Source organism: Bubalus kerabau, chromosome 17 (genome assembly GCF_029407905.1).
Source record: "Bubalus kerabau isolate K-KA32 ecotype Philippines breed swamp buffalo chromosome 17, PCC_UOA_SB_1v2, whole genome shotgun sequence".
Classification (NCBI taxonomy): domain Eukaryota; kingdom Metazoa; phylum Chordata; class Mammalia; order Artiodactyla; family Bovidae; genus Bubalus; species Bubalus kerabau.
In genome coordinates this window covers 66,690,632-66,709,041 of record NC_073640.1, presented here as the reverse complement: position 1 = coordinate 66,709,041, position 18,410 = coordinate 66,690,632, and the positions used below count along the sequence as shown (strand labels likewise).

The window sequence follows — 18,410 nt, the reverse complement described above, 5'->3', positions numbered from 1 at the left end:
TGAACACTGAGGTGCATGTGTCTTCTTAAATTTTGCTTTCCTCATGGTATATATATACCCAAGAGTGGGTTTGCTGGGTTATAAGAAGGCAATGGCACCCCACTCCAGTACTCTTGCCTGGAAAATCCCATGGACGGAGGAGCCTGGTAGGCTGCAGTCCATGGGGTCGCTAAGAGTCGGACACGACTGAGTGACTTCACTTTCACTTTTTACTTTCATGTATTGGAGAAGGAAATGGCAACCCACTACAGTGTTCTTGCCTGGAGAATCCCAGGGACAGAGGAGCCTAGTGGGCTGCCGTCTATGGGGTCGCACAGAGTCGGACACGACTGAAGCGACTTAGCAGCAGCAGCAGGGAAGCTCCACATGTCAGGTGCAGATAAAGGGGGGAAATTATAAAGAAAGAAAAATCAAGTTTGCAAACTTAAAAAAAAAAAAAAAAGGAAGAAGAAACGAGGAGCAGGGAACTCCCCTAGAGGGTGATCCTTTTGGGATCCCTCTTATTAGAGCCTAAGCGCAAAGCGGAATCTTCCTTTCTGGGCTTCGTGTTTGCAGCCCGAGCATTTTTGCAAAGGGCCTATATCGCTCAGCTTCTAGCAGGGGTCTCCTCTTAGAAGTCCGGGTCGCTCCCCGCTGGGCCTCCCGTAAAAGCACTTCCCCACTGTCCGCCGTTCCCGCTCGACCTGAGCAGAAAGGGAGCTCAGAGGACGGATCTGGTGGGTGCGGGAGGCTGATGGCCAATACTGAGGGGTTTAGACTCTAAACTTTAGAAGAGGAGCGGATAAATGAAGGAGGGAGAAGGAGGACCATAGAGAGGTTGGCGGCAGATAGAGGGGTCCAGGGTGGGAGGGAAACGAGAGAAAGCGTCTGGCAAGAGCGGTAGGAGGGGAAACCGTAGAGAGGCGCTAGAGGGAGGACTAGAGGGGCCATGGTGGGCGGGGAGGTGGGTAGATATGAGGGTAATTGGCTTCCAATGCGGACAGCCGAAAGGACCATTTCCTTCGGTGTTTTAGGGTGGTTGGGGGCGCGGTGGCAGCTTGCCTGGTGGCTCAGTGGTAAAGAATCCGCCTGCCAATACAGGAGTTCCATCCCTGGGTGGGGAAGATCCCCTGGAGAAGGGAATGGCAACCCCCTCCAGTGCTCCTGCCTGGGAAATCCCATGGACTGAGGAGCCTTGCGGGCTACAGTCCATGGGGTCACTAAGAGTCGGACACGATTGAGCGACTAAGCGCGCGCGCGCGCACACACACACACACACACACACACACACACACACACATTATCGCTCTAGAACTCTCTCAGCCCCACCACCCCTTCTGTAGCTCAAATCTCGTTTGTTTCTCAGCTAGATTTCGGCCCCAGCCTCCTCCCTACTCTCTGAACTTGAACTCTCTAGCCCGACAACATAGGCAGAGAGACCTTTCTAAAACTCTCATCCTTTCCCAGCTCAAAATCCTTCTACACTCCCTCTTGACTCAAGACAGAAATCTCAACTCCTCTGCCCTGCCTTCATAACGAAGTTCCCGCCAAGCTCGCTGACCTCCTCTCACCGCTTTGATTGTGCATCTTTCAAACACAACATGTCATAACCCCCAGTGAAACCCTCATGCTTTCATTGCTCCAGGTGCCAGGTCTTGGACTCTTCTCACTACCCAGAATAACCTTTCCTGGGGGATCCTGGCCATTTCATCAGGCCTTAATTCCTCCAGAAAGCAACCTCTGACTCCTGCCTAGTTCCAGATCCCAGGCTGACTGAGGCACTCCTTCAGGCTACCGGTTTTACTGGAATGCTTGTAAAGCCCTCATATGACAGTTCCCTCATTAACTCCCAGCTCGCCCCGATGCCTGCGACACGAACTCCAAGTTCTTCAAGCTGGTCCCTGTTGATGTCTCAGCTAGCATTGTCCCTGGCTGTGCACATGATGCTCGCAGCTGCTGCTGTGCTTGTGATGTGCTGTGCTTAGTTGCTGAGTCATGTAGACCACCAGAAACCTCTGTCTATGGGGATTCTTCAGGCAAGAATACTGCAGTGGGTTGCCATCCCCTCCTCCGGGGATCTTCCCAACCCAGAGATCGAACCCAGGTCTCCTGTGTTGCAGGCAGATTCTTTACTGTCTGAATCACCAGGAAAGCTCAAGAATACTGAAGTGGGTAGCTGTGGTTCTTAAATGTGTCCAACTCCTTGTGACTCCATGGACTGTAGATTGCCAGGCTCCTCTGTCCATGGGATTCTCCAGCCAAGATTTCTGGAGAAGTCATTCCCTTCTTCAGGAGATCTTGCCAACCCAGGAATCAAACCTGCATCTCTTGCATTGACAGGCAGGTTCTTTACAACTGAGCCACCAGGGATGTTTCATCACCCTGAAAGAAGAATGGTTCTTTAGGCTGTTTGCAGTCCTGGCCTTTGCCTCCCCTTCACTGCACTTGAAACTGCATTCACAATTCCCAAAGGCGGGCTAACTCTTTTGTCCACATCTGAGCTCAGATGTTTCCTCCAGGAAAACGTTCTAATTCTGCACCCCCCCCCCGTTGGGTCATGTGCCCCTTCTGACCCCCTGGAGTGCCTCATCATTGCACTTGTGACCCTACTTTGTAGTTGCCTGTTTGTTAGTTGGCCTCCCGTAGATTAGCGTCTCCAATATGGAGGCCACCAGCCATGCGTCGGTATTGAGCACTTGAAACAGGATTAGTCCAGGTTAAGGTCTAAGGTGGCAGCTGCTAGCAGATACTGTTTTGAGAATGGCAGGTGCTGGCCTTGAGTCTGATACAGTTCAGAAAATTCAAGTTCTCAGTAATGGAACAGTGCATCTGAGACCATGTCTACAATGACTACCCAGCTCCATTAACAAAAAAATATGTATTTTTTGGCTGCACTGGGTTCTTCTTGCTGCACAGGCTTTCTCTAGTTGCAGCAAGTGGGGACTACTCTTTGTTGAAGTGCGGGGCCTCTCATTGCTGTGGCTTCTCTTCTTGTGGAGCACGGGCTCTAGGTGCTCCAGCTTCAGGAGTTGCAGCACATGAGCTCATTAGTTTCGGCACACAAGCTTAACTGCTCCTTGGCATTTAGGCTCTTTCTGGACCAGGGGTCGAACCTGTGTCTCCTGCATTGGCAGGTGGGTTCCTATTGACTGTGCCACCAGGGAAATCCTCCAGCTCCATTTTTGATGCCTAAGCCACAGTGACTCCATTTTTATTTTACTTACATTCTTTACTGGTTATAGAAGATGTATGAAGACAATGTATGCTTGACAGGCCATAAGACAGGCTGTTCTGGTCAGCATAAAGTTCAAGACAGATCATGTATCAGCCAGAAGGACTTCCCCATACATCAACATCTGAAAATTTCTTCTATCATAATCTACATCTGAATATAGAAAAGTAAGATTAAAAGGAAAAGCAAAGAGTGTCTAACAGTGCATGACAGATGAGGAAACTGAGTCACCACATGCTTTTCAGATTTGCCCAGAGACAGGAGTTCCCTGGCGGTTCAGTAGTTAGGACTTGGTGCTTTCACTGCAGTGGATCTGGGTTCAATCCCTGGTGTTGGACAACAAAGATCCCATAAGCCAAGCAGCCTGGAGAGCGGAGGGGTGGGGAGGTTTGCCTGGAGAAATTTGAGGTCTGATTGATTTGAAACGAGAATTGGAATCCTGCTGTTTCTAAGCTCCTCATTACAATCTGATCTTTGCCAGGAAACATGGAATGCCCACTCTTTCAAGACAGTGGGTACTGAGGCAAGAAGGCGGCCGTTTGTGAATTCCCAGCGCTCTGCGTGGGTAGGAGCTAGAAAGCCCAGCCTTCTGGTTTTTCCTGGCCAGCACCCACAGCCAGCCTTGAGGGCTGTGTCACATTCGGGCAGCTCTTTCCCTAACCGTCTTTCAGCTGCACCCCTCTAACTCTCAGGGACCATAGGACACGTTCCTGAAAATGACGGTCTGGGGATGAGAAAGTGTAAAGACCTCTCGGATTTAGGATGTAACTCTGGCTCCGGCACCCACTTGCTGTGGGACCATCAGCCTCTCACTTAAACTTCTTGCGCGTCAGTTCCCTCATCTGTAAAATGCTAGGACTGAATCTGACACCTTCTTGTTCAAATTCTCTTTTCGGCATATATCCGATTCTTTAGTGACGCTGACTCGTCGTTGTTGAATTTGTCTCTTGATTGTCATCCCTACCTGCTTCTCCTAGGTGCTGGGGCTGGGGTTCCTGGGAAGACGTCAATATTTTGGTCTCTGTCGCCCCCAGGAGGCTTAGGAGAGTTCCTTGTTGCAGCAGGTATCCAATGCAGATAACATGTGTCGCCTCTTAAGGTAGAGGAAGGCGGGGACTACCTAGGTCTGGTTGGCTCACGCTTTTACCCCCATAAGCTGGTATCTAAGAGCCATTTGTGTTGAACAATACACAACAGATATGTGTTGAACAAAATAACTCCGCTTCAAGCCAGCGGAACTAAAGGTCCTTGGAACCCTTCCTTTGAGGGGTATGTTTCCGGGCGGAAGGCTTTCACGTGACCCCCCCCCCCCCCCCCCCCGCCCCTCTGCTCGGTGGTCGGAGCCCGTGTGTCCCCACTTAGGGCTCCCGGGTAGGGGGTTAATGTTTTCGCCTCCTGCACTCCGGGATCGGGCTTTCGGGAGGCCATTCCTCATAACGGACGAACAGAAGGGTCACGCCCGGAGTAAGAGCCCTGGAGCACGAGACCAGGTCACCAAGACCGGACCTGCTGACCCACTGAGGGGACATGGTGCTTGCAGCTACTGCTGTGCTAGTGATGTGCTGCGCTTAGTTGCTGAGTCATGTCCGACTCTTTGTGACCCCATGGACTGTAGCCCTCCAGAAACCTCTGTCTATGGTTTGTGCCGAGCCTCTTGGGAACAGAGAAGCGGCGGAAACCAGGCAGGTCTTGGGGCGGGGGAGCGGGGGAGGTGGCTTTGGAAAGAGATGGTGGGGAGGTGATGGGATCGACCGAATACAGACTCTGGAGGTGAGAGGCTTCATTGGCGGCCGCGGTGGGGATGGCGGGGGTGGGGGGCAGTGGAAACACTTAATTGGTGTCGCAGGACCTGCATGAAAGGAAGAGACCTTGGAGCTGGAGAGAAAGATACTCGAAGGGTATTTAACCGTCTGCTTTGCCCCTTCGCTCTGTCCTTATCAATCCCTGCTCACTGACTGGACGGGCACAGACGCCGTGAGTGGGGAAGCCCAGTAACACAGCCCCACCCAGCGCGCGGCTGTCCCAGCTACCTGCCGGCTTCCAGGAACGCGGCCTGTCTCAAGGCCCACGCCCTCGTCCGTCCGGACGTCCGGTGCTTCATTTGTGAAGCTTGTGGCAAGGCCTTCAAAGGACCCCGCTGTCTCTGCCCGCCCCGTCTCACCCACCGAGCTTCCTGCCGCTGCTCTTGCTGCTCCTGGCAGGTCAGCCTTACCAGGGAGCCGGTCAGCACGCCCTGGTGTATCAGGGCAGACTGGGTCTCCTGCTAATGTGGGCACAAAAAGGGAAAGATACAGTGAAAGTCTCTCAGGCGTGTCTGACTCTTTGCGACCCCATGGACTGTAGTTCATGGGATTCTCCAGGCCAGAATACTGGAGTGGGTAGCTGTTCCCATCGCCAAGGGATCTTCCCAACCGAGGGATTGAATACTTGTCTCCCGCATTGCAGGCGGATTCTTTACCAGCTGAGCCATCAGGGAAGCCCGTGGTAGATGCATAGGGAGGGAAGGGCACAACAGGCATGCCTTTAGGGGGCCACGTCCTGGGAATCCTGCCCCAGGCCGCCAGCATCCAGCTCGAGGGCTGTCAGTTGCAGAGCTAGGCCCTGGCATCTCTGAAGGACAAGGCAGCATCCTTTTCTGTGCTGGGTCTTTCTAACACTGTATGATCTTCAGCCTTCGGGTGTGCTGCGAGTCCGTGGGTGGCAGGGGAAGCAGGAGACAGTATCATGAAAGATGTATTCACCTCCCAGGGCGATTTCTGGTCTCCTTGGCTCAGATGGCAAAGAATCTGCCTGCAATGCAGGAGATCCCTGGGTCAGGAAGGTCTCCAGGACTGGGAAATGGCAACCCACTCCCGTTTTCTTGTCTGGAGAATCCCCATGGACAGAGGAGCCCGACGGACTACAGTCCATGGGGTCATAAAGAGTTGGACACGACTGAGCGACTAACAACACTTTTTCCTATTGTAGAATGACTGGTTCCTTCTCCAGCCTAGAATGATAAAGTGACTTTTAAAGGCAAGTCACTTTTCGGACAAAAGCTATCTCTTTTGTCTTCCCTCCCTCCGCATCTGCCGCGTCTCCAAATAGTGACTTTATACTGGCTGGGTATTTTCTTTTTTTCAACCCTCCGATGGCAGAGGTGAGGCGCTCAGGCACCCGGAACTGTGGTTCGCGGGTGTTTGTTTCCCGCCGGGACGGATGCCTCGGGCCCCGCCCGTCCGCAATGGTGGCGGGAGCCGGAAGAGGGCTTCCGGCTTTTAGAATCCACCTCCACCGCGCCGCGGACAGACGTCCTGGGGCCGCCTCTCGGGCCACTTCCCGCCGCGCTCGGACCCGAGAGGCTCCCGCTCCGCCAGCCTGCGCCGGGAGGCAGGGCCTGAGCTCCGCGCGGCCGGAGAGGCCCGAGCGGCGCGGTGCGTCCGCTGGGGCGCCCGCTCAGACGCAGGCACGCGGGGCGGAACGACTCGGAGCTGGTGGGTTCCGCGGAAAGAGCTAATTTAGAGGATCCCGCGTATGTCCGCCCCCCAGGCTCTCAGAGGGCTCCTCGACCCCGAGCCTCTTCGGGGGCCATGGGCCCTCCTTCCCTAGGATGGACCCCACCCCGGGGCCCCTGCCCACCTCAGAAGGCCCGTCACCCGCTCACCGCCGGGGATGGTGTTGGCCCTGCGTGGCCGGAGCCCAGGCGCTCCTCCTGTCCCTGTCCCTCCCCGGGAGCTCCCCGCATCGCCGGAGCCACAGCACTCCCCGCTCGGAGGTCTTCAAGCACGCCAGCGAGGATTCGGAGGCGTCGCTTCATACACCTGCCCGCTGTGCTCTTGTGTTCTCAGGAGGCCCGGCGGCTGGCCCAGCACGTCCAGGACCGCTCGGCTGGAAGGGATTTCCTGGACGGTGGAGAGACCGCAGGGGCCCCGTAGAGGCTCCCGTTTCTGGTACAGAGGGTAGAGTGCGGGGTCTGGGCCCCCTGCTTACTTGCCCTATGATCTGAGGCTGCCTCGCTGGGCCAGTTTCCTCCTCCTGAAATTACTTGTGACCTCCAGCTATCCTGGCCAGCGGGGAGAAGCAGGAGTCTCTTGTTGGACCCCTGACTCTCCCACAGCCTCTCTTCATAGCCTGGGATCGATCACCACCCATCCTGGACTCAGTTTCTGTGAGATGGGACAGAATGAAGCGTCCTTATTAGGTGAGCTGCAAACTCACCTAATATGAAGGTAGCACACAGTGTTGCGTAACTTTTATTTTTTCCTTTGACCGAGCAGAACAACTTGCGGAGTCTTAGTAGCGCCTTGGCGGATCTTAGTATTAGTTCCCAACCAGGGATGGAACTTGCGCCCTTGGCAGTGAAAGCCAGGAGTCCTAAGCACTGGACTGCCAGGGCGTTACCTTCATCACTTCTTTCTAGTAACTCATGGTGCCTGCTGAGGCAGATGAAAATAAACGTTAGTTAGTTTGAGTCCTTTTTAAATTGCAGTGGTAGGGCTGGAACCCAACCAAGGTGGGAACCTTTCCTTTGTGGGTGTGGATTGTAGGCTGGAGTGCTGTCCTAGGAGTAGGTCCCTCAGTTGGGTCGGAGCTGGGTGATGCCACATGTGGCTGGGCCACCTCAAGAAGGGCCTCAGATCCCAGGCGGAGGAACCTGGGGACTTGGTCCTGAGGGTCACAGGGGATGTGAGAAGGTTTCATGCATGTGAGGCAGCTGTGAGATGAGTATCGGGCCAGGGTGGGAGGAGTTCTGGGGGCCAGGGTACCAGGGAGAAGGCTGGTGCAAGGGCCCAGGTGGGAGGAAGGAGCCAGAGCTGGAGCTTGGGGGGTGGAGGAGGAGGGAGGGAGCACTCGGTGCCTGCCCGGCTTTGGGGAGTGAGGGGGGGGGGTGGGATGGGGACCTATGGGTGGATGTAGGGCGTCACCGAGACCCTGTCCCAGGAGAGAAGCAGGGCATTTTGTTTGGGTGGGGGAGATGAGCTTTACCTTCGGGCAGGGTGACTGAATTCCATTCATTCGATCATTTAACCAGTATTGAATTCAGCTGCTCCTGGCTCCCCAGACCTTTGCTAGAGTCTGAGGATAGACTTGCCCAGGACAGAGCAGGAAAGGCAGGCAGGAAAACAGCAAATCCGTTAAGGAGCAAGACCCTCAGGGACTGTAAATCGAGATGCAGAGGAGATGGCCCGAGGGGCAGAGGGGGGCCTCCCCTCCCCTCCCTGCCTCTGATATCACCTGCAGTGCTCCAGTGATGAAGGGTTACTTGAGTTCCCACCTGGCCAGAAAAGATGCATCCTTGTAAGGGGTTGGGAGGAACATTCCAGAGGGAGGAACAGCACACACAAGGCCCAGGAGGTGGGAGAGGTTGGCAAGGGGGCACTGTGGTGCTGGGGGCCAGTCCACACAGGGCTGGGGCGCTTCTGGGGTTTACTCTAAAGTGCAGCAAGAAGGGTTTGGGGTTAGGGAGTAACATGTTTTGGTGGGTTTACAAAATTGCTTCAGTGTTGCCATAGGGAGAGGGGGCCAGAGGAGGCAGAGGGGTGGGAGGGGAGGCTGTTACCATGGCAGCAGTGGGCTGGGGACAAGCCCGAGGTGCCCGCAGACAGTGGCCATGACCTCTGACTCAGGTCAGGTAGAGGCAGTGCCATCCTGGCTCCCCCACCTGAGGATGCATGGCTTCCGGCCCATCACGTGACCTCTCTGAGCTTCTGTTTCCTCGTCTATAAGGTTGGGATCCTCAAGACGCTTCCCGTCTGGGTCTGCTCTGAGGACTCGGTGCATCTAACAACCACAACCGCTGGCACCCTGCTGTTCAATCGCTCAGTCATGTCCGACTCTGCGACCCCATGGACTGCAGCATGCCAGACCTCCCTGTCCACCATCTCCCGGAGTTTGTTCAAACTCATGTCCATTGAGTCTGTGATGCTGTCCAACCATCTCATCCTCTGTCATCCCCTTCTCCTCCTGCCCTCAGTCTTTCCCAGCATCAGTGTGTTTTCCAGGGAGTCAGTTCTTATTAGGTGGCCAAAGTATTGGAGCTTCAGCTTCAGCATCAGTCCTTCCAATGAATATTCAGGGTTGATTTCTTTTAGGATAGATTGGTTGGATCTCCTTGGAGTCCAAGGGCACCATAGGAAAGGCCCAATAAATGTTAGTCATTGTTACTATGTCGAGATGGGTGTGGTTCTCACCTACAAAGCTAGTTTTCTGGATCTGAAACTTAAGAAAGGGATCCAGGGGAGAGATTCACGGGGGTGTCTCTGTAGCCCAGGATCTGTGTTGTTCCCTCTAGGGACATTTGGCCAGACCTGTTGTCACAGCCGGGTGAGAGGTTTGGGTGGGGGCGGGGGTGACAGTGCTCCTGGCATCTGAAGGTGGCACCGCAGATGCTGGTCAGCCTCCATAGTGTGCAGGACAACTCCGCAGCAGAGAATGGCCCAGCCCCCAGAGGTCAGCAGCGCCAAAGCTGAGATGCCTGGCGTAGACGGAGGGGTGTTGGCCCCTTAAGCCAGTGTGCTGCTGTTACTGCTAAGTCGCTTCAGTCGTGTCCGACTCTTTGCGACCCCGTGGACTGCAGCCTACCAGGCTCCTCCATCCATGGGATTTTCCAGGCAACAGTACTGGAGTGGGGTGCCATTGCTGGACACCCTCTCTCAATCCACCAGTTTCCGTCCATTTTCCCTACCACCTGCCATGAAACTAGAGGAGGAAGAACTTGTAGGACCAACAATATACAGTAGGGAGCCACACTTTAAAAAGTGAAAAGGAACAGCTGAAATAATTTTAAGGACTCATTTAATACTTAACCCACTCAGTTTACCCAGAGTATCCTTTCTCAGTGGAATCCACACAGACATCATTCACGATGTACTTTACACTCTTTGTACTCAGTCTTCAGAATCTGAGGGGTGTCTGCATCACAGCCCACCTCAGGTCAGCCTGGACACATGCCAAGTGCTCGAGAGCCACGTGGTGGCCAGTGGTTGCCCTTCAGGACTGTACAATTCTGGAGGATCTTTGTTTTTCTAATAAAACTTTTATTGAATAAAAAATTAAGACAAACACCAAAGTTATTCTCCAAATCATGTAGGATATAGTGATGCCATACAGTAGGCCCTTGTTGGTTATCCATTTGAAATATAGCAGTGTGAACATGTCCATCCTAAACTCACTATCCTTCCCTCCCCATCCTCTCCCACCTCCAGAACCATAAGAGCCTTCTTTTAAGTTGGTGAGTCTGTTTATTTGTTTTGGTTGCATCAAGTTTTAATTGTGGCATGTGGGATCTAGTTCCCTGACCAGGGATTGAGCCCCGGCCCTCTGCATTGGGAGTGTGGAGTCCTAGTCACTGGACCACCAGGGAAGTCCCTGTGAGTCTGCTTCTGTCTTGTACATAAGTTCATCTGTATCATTTAAGATTCTGCATATAAGGGATGTCATACAATGTTTCAGTTTTTCTGACTTTTTTCTGACCACTCAGTATGACAATCTCTAGGGCCATCCATATTGCTGCAAAAGACATGATTTTGTTCTTTTGCTGGTGGAGTAATATTCCATTGTATCTGTGAATGACATCTTGATCCATTTATTTGTTGATGCGCCTTTAGGCTGCTTCCATGTCTCCTCTATTTTAAACACAGCTGCAGGGGAGGATCTTTAGCCTGATACCACAATTGTTTGGTCACTTGCAGGTTTCTTGAAGGTTTTCTGAAGAATGTTTCATCAGTTCAGCTTACTGTTGCCCCACCTAGAGACTTTTTTCTATTTCTGGGGATTTGTGTGTGCATTTTCTGGTATTTAGATTCAGTTCAGTTCAGTCACTCAGTCGTGTCCGTCTCTTTGCAACCCCATGAATTGCAGCATGCCAGGCCTCCCTGTCCATCACCAACTCCCGGAGTTCACTCAAACTCATGTCCATGGAGTCGGTGATGCCATCCAGCCATCTCATCCTCTGTTGTCCCCTTTTCCTCCTGCCCCCAATCCCTCCCAGCATCAGAGTCTTTTCCAATGAGTCAACTCTTCACATGAGGTGGCCAAAGTACTGGAGCTTCAGCTTTAGCATCAGTCCTTCCAAAGAACACCCAGGGCTGATCTTAAGAATGGACTGGTTGGATCTCCTTGCAGTCCAAGGGACTCTCAAGAGTCTTCTCCAACACCACAGTTCAAAAGCATCAATTCTTTGGCGCTCAGCTTTCTTCACAGTCCAACTCTCACATCCATACATGACTACTGGAAAAACCATAGCCTTGACTAGACGGACTTTTGTTGGCAAAGTTATGTCTCTGCTTTTGAATATGCTATCTAGGTTGGTCATAACTTTCCTTCCAAGGAGTAAGCGTCTTTTAATTTCATGGCTGCGACACCATCTGCAGTGATTTTGGAGCCCCCCAAAATAAAGTCTGACACTGTTTCTACTGTTTCCCCATCTATTTCCCATGAAGTGATGGGGCTAGATCCCATGATCTTAGTTTTCTGAATGTTAAGCTTTAAGCCAACTTTTTCACTCTCTTTCATCAAGAGGCTTTTTAGTTCCTCTTCACTTTCTGCCATAAGGGTGGTGTCATCTGCATATCTGAGGTTATTGATATTTCTCCCGGCAATCTTGATTCCAGCTTGTGCTTCTTCCAGCCCAGCGTTTCTCATGATGTACTCTGCATATAAGTTAAATAAGCAGGGTGACAATATACAGCCTTGACGTACTCCTTTTCCTATATGGAACCAGTCTGTTGTTCCATGTCCAGTTCTAACTGTTGCTTCCTGACCTGCATATAGGTTTCTCAAAAGGCAGGTCAGGTGGTATGGTATTCCCATCCCTTTCAAAAGGGAATGGCAAACCACTTCGGTATTCTTGCCTTGAGAACCCCATGAACAGTATGAAAAGGCAAAATGATAGGATACTGAAAGAGGAACTCCCCAGGTCAGTAGGCATTTAGATTATTGCCCAGTAAAACATATTTGCGATCCAAGCCAAATATAACTCAACCCTCTGTGGCCCGCGGGTCTCCAGTTTGCAACTGGCTGAGTGTGGGTCAGGAGCTGTACCTCAGGGTGGGCAGCCACTAGCCACCTATTTATTTAAAAAAGAGAAACGTTTTAAAGTCAGGTCCTCAACCACGAGCCACCTTTCAGATATGCGGCAGTTCCCCTGCACAGAGCAGGTCAGAGGATTTTTCCATCATTGCAGAAAGTTCTTGTTGGCAGTTCTCTCAGAGGGAGCTCTGGCCCAACCCGGGTCCTTGGTCGGGGCGCGACCTTAGTGCCGGTTCTCTCTGCTCTGTGCCCCCAGCTGCCGCGCTGGCCCCACGCAGCTCTGGTGCCGGCGGCGCGTGGCGTTCGCTCCCGGATCATCGCGCAACCGGAGGACGAACTGCGGGCGCGCGGAGTGGGGCCTTGCGCGCGGCTCCCAGCGCTGCTCTCCGGGTTCCAACTCCTCGCGTTCTCCGCCTGCGCCCGCCTTGCAGCACTGCGGCCACCTGGCTGCCCGGAGCCGACCCCCGCTCTAGGTCCCGGGCCGGCCTGGATGCCCTGCCACCCTCTGGTCATCGGCACCCCCACCCCCCAATCCTAATCTCCCCATCTGGGGACTCTGGTTCTCTCCGGTCCTCTGTCCCCTTCCCCCGTCCCCCCATGAGAAGCGCCCCCCATCTCCCCATCTGGGGACTCTGGTCCTTTGGGCCCCCCTCCCCCCCAACCCACCCAATGAGAAGCCCACCCCTCCGTATCTGGGGGCTCTGGTCCTCGGCTCCCCCGATATGAGAAGCCCACCCCTCCCCATCTGCCCATCTGGCAGGCTTTGGGCTTCTCTGGGCCTCGGTTTCCTCACTTTGCGGGCGGGAGGATCCCAGCGGGGACACGTTGGCCCCCAGGCTGGCCTCTGGACCTGGGACCTGCATCAGCCCCGCGGGCAGAAATGTCGGCCCTCCCGCCCTCGGCCTCGCCGGGCAGCGGACGCAGGCGGGATGGCCGGGGCGAGGAGACGGCCTGGGCGACCCCGGTCGGGCGGGACTTCGGGCAGACGCAGCCCCGCCCACCTTCGTTTACCCTCCGACCTAGGTTCCAGGCCCCGAGCAGCTCCCGGCGCGGGCGGTCGCTGCGGTTCTCGCGCTCTGGCCCCCTCCCCGCTCCCGACCCCCAGAAGCTCAAGAGTGGCGGAACCTTCGCTGCGGCGCGCGCTTCCGGCCGGCGCCGTTTCCCAGGGACGCCGCTGCCCCTCGCGCCCCCGCGCCCCCCGCGCCTGCGTTCCCGGCGCCGCCGGCCCGGAGCTCCCCGAAGCTTCGGCCCCGCCGCCGCCGGCCCTCGCGAGGGGAAGCCCGGGCCGCACGGGACCTCGGCCCGCTCCTCCGGACCCGAGAGGCCGCTGCACCGGGTACAGGGGTCGGGATGGAGGGAGGAGCCGCGCCGGGCCGGCCGTAACCGGGATGGGGGGTGGGGCCGGCCACGGCGGGGATGGAGGGGCAGGGGCAGCGCGGGTCCTGGGGGAGCGCGGGAAGCTGAGCGAGGCGGCGGGGTGGCGGCGCTGAGCCGGGCACAGCGCGGGGAGGGATGGGGAAATAAAGGTGCTGCATCCCGCGGAAGGGAGGTGCTTGGGACGGGGGCTCCGGCAGCTATGGAGAGGGTCGGAACGATGTCAGCGGCCTATGGGTAGGGGCCGGGCCAGAGAAGGACCCCCGGGAACGGGGGAGCTGGGGATGTAGCAGGTGTGAAAGTTCACAAGGCGACGCCTGCACAGAAGGCTGGCAGTTGAGGTGTCCTAGCGATGCGTACCTGAAATTCGGAGGTTAGATGATGGAGTGAAAGTCGCTGAGTCGTCTCCGACTCTGTGCGACCTCAGGGACTGTAGCCTGTCAGACTCCGCTGTCCATAGGATTCTCCAGGCCAGAATACTGGAGTGGGTAGCCGATCCCTCCTCCTCCAGGGGATCTTCCCACCCCAGGGATCGAAACCAGGTCCCCCACGTTGCAGGCGGATTCTTTACCGTCTGAGCCATCAGGGAATCCCCTAGGTGATGGAAGAGTGTGTTGAATCCTTAAGGTGCCAAGTGTAGGAACAAGTTAGAGGAGCTCCGGTTGGAAAAGTGGGGAACTGGATTAGTGGGACTCTGGGGACGTACCTTGGGAGGAAATTAAGAGCAGCCATAGACGTATCCAGGTTTGGGAGCCCTTCCAGGGAACTAGTGGGCATGGAGGTCTAGGAGGTCTGGAGGCCAAAGAGAGGCCTCTGCGGTGGTCCTGGGGGTGGGGTGGGGGGTGGGGAGAGGATGCATCCTAAGTTGTGGCCGAGGAAGCGACCCGTTAGACAAATTCTGGAGGCAAGACTCCTGGCGAGACTTGGAAGAAGCCATGAAGATGTAAAGGACAAAATAGGCTTGGGATTTGATTGGCTGTCGAGGAGTGAGGGAGGCGGGAAGCAGGAGGAAGGCGAGGAGGAGGAGGAGGAGGAGGAGGGAAGAGGCCGGGTGATGCCTTCGGGTCCCCTGGGGGAGGAGAGGAGGACTCGCGAGGAAAGGCAGGTGGGGTCTCTGAGCTGCTGACCTTAGCGGGAGAAGCCGTCGAGGCTGCCTGGTGCGGCCGAGCGAGTCGGCCTGGAGGCAGCCCCCTTTCCCGTTAGGGAGGAGGTCAGTGGGACAGAGGGCCGCGAGCGCTGAGACGGCGGGGACACTGTCCCCGGGCAGCGGCCGTGTTGACCTGTCTCCCCTCCGCCGCTCCCAGCTGCCGCTCCGGATGCTGCTGTTGCCGCCGCGGCCCCCCCACCCTCGGGCCTCCTCTCCCGAGGCCATGGACCCGCCGCCCCCCAAGGCGCCCCCTTTCCCCCCGGCGGAGGGCCCTGCCTCCACTGCGTCCTCGGCGGCGGGGCCCCGGCCCCCGCGGCTGGGCCGCCACCTGCTCATCGACGCCAACGGGGTCCCCTACACGTACACAGCGCCGCTGGAAGAGGAGCCGCGCGGCCCGACCCCGCGCGAGGCGCCGCCTGGAGAGCCCGGGCCGCGCAAGGGCTACAGCTGCCCCGAGTGCGCCCGCGTCTTCGCTAGCCCCCTGCGGCTGCAGAGCCACCGTGTGTCGCACTCGGACCTCAAGCCCTTCACGTGCGGCGCCTGCGGCAAGGCCTTCAAGCGCTCCAGCCACCTGTCGAGGCACCGCGCCACGCACCGCGCCCGTGCCGGGCCGCCGCACGCCTGCCCGCTCTGCCCGCGCCGCTTCCAGGACGCCGCGGAGCTGGCGCAGCACGTGCGGCTGCACTGAGCCGGCGGGCGGCCCTGGCTCCCCTCCCCGCGCCCGGCGCCCCAGGTGCCGCTCCCGCGTGGTGAGCACCTGCCGTCTGCGCGGGAGGGTCGACGAAAGGCTGCGGCCGCAGCCTGGTTCGCTCCTGCGTCTCCCCTCGCACCCGCCACCCTCACTCTCTCTTAATAAACATTCCGCACTTCGCTTCAGGGCTCTTATTTGCGGCGCTGGGGCGGGCGCGGGTGGTGAAGCCAGACCGTGAGCACGTGGGAACCACCGTCCCGGCGCGCGTTTCCGGCCGGAGCCGTTTCCTGGTTGCCCGGGCGCCCCGCCCCGCCCCCACCGCCTTGCCCTGGACCCTCTCCTCCGTCCCCCGGTCCTCTCCGCCCCTCGTCGGCGCCGCCAGCTCCCGGGGGACGCCCCGAGCGCCCCGGCCTGCCGCCGTCTGCACCTACGCGGGGAGCCCGGAGCCGATCAGGAGCCACCCGGACCCGAGAAGCTGCTGCACCGGGTACGGGGGCCGGGAGGCGGGCGGGAGCTGGAGCGGGCCGCGGGGCGGGGCAGGGCGCGCGGGCCCCCGAGCGCGGGGCGGGGCGGGGCTCGCGGAGAGGCCGGGGCGGAGGCCTGCGGAGCGCGGGCAGGCTGCCGGGAGTGGGGGCGGGTGGGCGTGCCCCGGACGGAACGCACAGGGGCCTGGGGGCGGGGGAGGACACAGGGCTCCCGACGCGGCCGCGCACCCGAGAGGGCTCGGGCACAGGCCGAGGGGGCGCCCGGAGCGGGCACTGACCCCCACGGCCGGGTCAGCGGCCTGGAGGCCTGATGGGTGGGGCCTCCGGGCGACTTGTGAGCTGAGGAGGGCAGACAGCCACAAAGACATCCCGTGCCTGCGGTCGGCGGTGGGAAGGAACGGAGAGGTGTCTCGAGGAGGGGGCGCCTTGGAACCTCAGAGGGTCACGGAGTCAGGGTAGCGCTGCAGAGGATGCAGCGGTCCGGAGCAGGGCACGCAGAGCGGGAAGGACGGAGCTCGTGGGGCCGAGCTTCCCGCCTCCGCGTGACCTCCTCGTCCTGTCTCCCACCCCCCCAGGCCTCAGCCACCCCTCCGGATGCTGGTGCTGCCGGCCCCCGGCTCCCGGCCCCCGGCGTTTCCCTCCGCTGAGGCCATGCAGGCCCCTCCCCCTCGGACAGGCGGGTCCCCAGAGCCCGGACCTTCCTGCTCCACAGGATGTCCCCAGACCTCGCCCTCTTCTTCCAGGCCCAACCACTACCTGCTCATAGACACCCAGGGCGTCCCGTACACCGTGCTGGTGGACGAGGAGTCTCAGAGGGAGTCCGGGCCCGATGGGGCGTCGGCCCAGAAAAAATGCTACAGCTGCCCCGTGTGCTCCCGTGTCTTCGAGTACATGTCCTACCTGCAGCGGCACAGCATCACCCACTCTGAGGTGAAGCCCTTCGAGTGCGACACCTGCGGGAAGGCATTCAAGCGGGCCAGCCATCTGGCGCGCCACCACTCCATTCACCGGGCAGGCGGCGGGCGGCCCCACGGCTGCCCACTCTGCCCTCGCCGCTTCCGAGAGGCGGGCGAGTTGGCCCAGCACAGCCGGGTCCACTCCGGGGAGCGCCCTTACCAGTGCCCGCACTGCCCGCGCCGGTTCATGGAGCAGAACACGCTGCAGAAGCACACGCGGTGGAAGCACCCCTGAGCCAGGCTGCGGGGGGCCCCCCAGGTACCGCGGGATTCTCGGGGCGGGGGTGTGTGCACATGGACACCTGTTGTCCTCAGACAGCCGGCGAACACCAGGGGGCCCTGGACACAAACAGACCCACCGCTGCGGGGAGGCCGACCCCGGCCTTAAGGAGAAGTCCTGCAGTCATCTCCGGGTGTTTGGGAGATAGGATGAGAGCAAGACCCCACGTTTCCTGAATGGAACCCTCTAACCTCAGAGACACCAGCGATTCCACGACTGAGCCCTGACTGCCGGGGTTGGGCCGGGTTAGTCCGGGCCCGATGGGGCGCAAGAGTGCCATGTGTTACCGATCTAGGGCCTGAGAACTGTGCCTGGGGGCCATCAGGAATCTGCACTGTCTTCCTGAGACCCGCCCCCTCCCCCCACAACGTGCAATGCTGGGGGAAAGGGCCCCAGACTTGCCTCCCACTCCCCAGCCAGAGGTGGAGACTGGACACTCACTCAGTAAACACGTGGTCCACTTTCAGCACCCGAGGTCGGTTCTGGGAGACTGTCTCTGCCCACTGCCTGGCAGGGAGACTTTGCAAGTGCCTGGCCCACCTGGCTGGGGAATGGGAAGGTTGGCCTGTGATGGGGCTCATCCGAGCTTGGCTCCTGACCACCTGTGTCATTGAGGCAGAATGTTTTTAATCTTAACTTTCTAAAAACCACGACCCATTGTAAGAAACACATTTTATACGGCAACCCGGTATACAGGTACACAAAATACATGCAAAACAAAGGTTTAACAATAGTTACTTCTGCGTGCAGTCCTCTCATATTTTTTTTCCATCTATTTCATATCTGCTGATTACAAATTTCATTCTACCATATTAAATTTTCTGCGCATGAATATGTCGTTTGAAAGACACCGAACTAGGGCAGGTGCCTCCCCCTGCACGTTTTGACACCGGTAGTGAAGTGAGGGGCGTGTGGCCAAGACGGTTCGACTCTCCAGCTGTAAGTTAAAAAGCGCTGCTCTCTTAAGGGCCGGTAGGAATTCTGGAGCACGAAGCTACCGGAGAGAGGGAGGAGAGGCAGGTGGCGCTGGGGCAGAAGCCGAATAAACACCTGCCCTTTCACCGAGTTTTCTTTGCGTGTCGGAGTTGTGTCAGGCACTGTGCTAGGCCTCATCTCTTCCAACCTCTTGTTGGGTGGAGGAGAAAACCAGCTGTCTCTACTCCCTAGAGAGGGAGCGTCCCATAATCTGACTCCAGATAACACTCATAGGGTCCCGAGCTTGAGTTCTGGCCCCGGCCAGGCGCTGGGCTGAGCGTC

At 57.6% G+C, this 18,410-nt stretch overlaps 3 protein-coding genes across 7 annotated transcripts; all 3 read left to right on the top strand.

Annotated features, from left to right (window-relative positions):
* The first annotated feature begins 4,548 nt into the window (after nucleotides 1-4,548).
* Nucleotides 4,549-12,800, top strand: LOC129631509 (OTU domain-containing protein 7A-like). 5 transcript variants are annotated; one of them, XM_055552571.1, is made up of 3 exons: nucleotides 4,549-4,893; nucleotides 7,039-7,140; nucleotides 12,477-12,800. In XM_055552571.1, exons 1-3 carry the CDS (start codon nucleotides 4,847-4,849, stop codon nucleotides 12,691-12,693), a joined length of 366 nt encoding a protein of 121 aa, XP_055408546.1. In that variant the 5' UTR covers nucleotides 4,549-4,846; the 3' UTR covers nucleotides 12,694-12,800. The 5 variants fall into 5 exon arrangements, 1 of the variants encoding a protein (XP_055408546.1); XR_008704061.1 differs by lacking the exons at nucleotides 4,549-4,893; nucleotides 12,477-12,800 and adding exons at nucleotides 4,920-6,684; nucleotides 8,918-12,457; XR_008704060.1 differs by lacking the exons at nucleotides 4,549-4,893; nucleotides 12,477-12,800 and adding an exon at nucleotides 8,918-12,468 and having other exon boundaries at nucleotides 4,909-7,140.
* A 126-nt stretch (nucleotides 12,801-12,926) lies between these two features.
* LOC129632524 (zinc finger protein 580) lies at nucleotides 12,927-15,611 on the top strand. The gene is made up of 2 exons (XM_055554220.1): nucleotides 12,927-13,556; nucleotides 14,899-15,611. Exons 1-2 carry the CDS (start codon nucleotides 13,101-13,103, stop codon nucleotides 15,427-15,429), a joined length of 987 nt encoding a protein of 328 aa, XP_055410195.1. The 5' UTR covers nucleotides 12,927-13,100; the 3' UTR covers nucleotides 15,430-15,611.
* ZNF581 (zinc finger protein 581) lies at nucleotides 15,501-18,218 on the top strand. The gene is made up of 2 exons (XM_055554225.1): nucleotides 15,501-15,919; nucleotides 16,493-18,218. The coding sequence occupies exon 2, from the start codon at nucleotides 16,512-16,514 to the stop codon at nucleotides 17,106-17,108; it is 597 nt and encodes a 198-aa protein (XP_055410200.1). The 5' UTR covers nucleotides 15,501-15,919; nucleotides 16,493-16,511; the 3' UTR covers nucleotides 17,109-18,218.
* The last annotated feature ends 192 nt before the right edge of the window (nucleotides 18,219-18,410 follow it).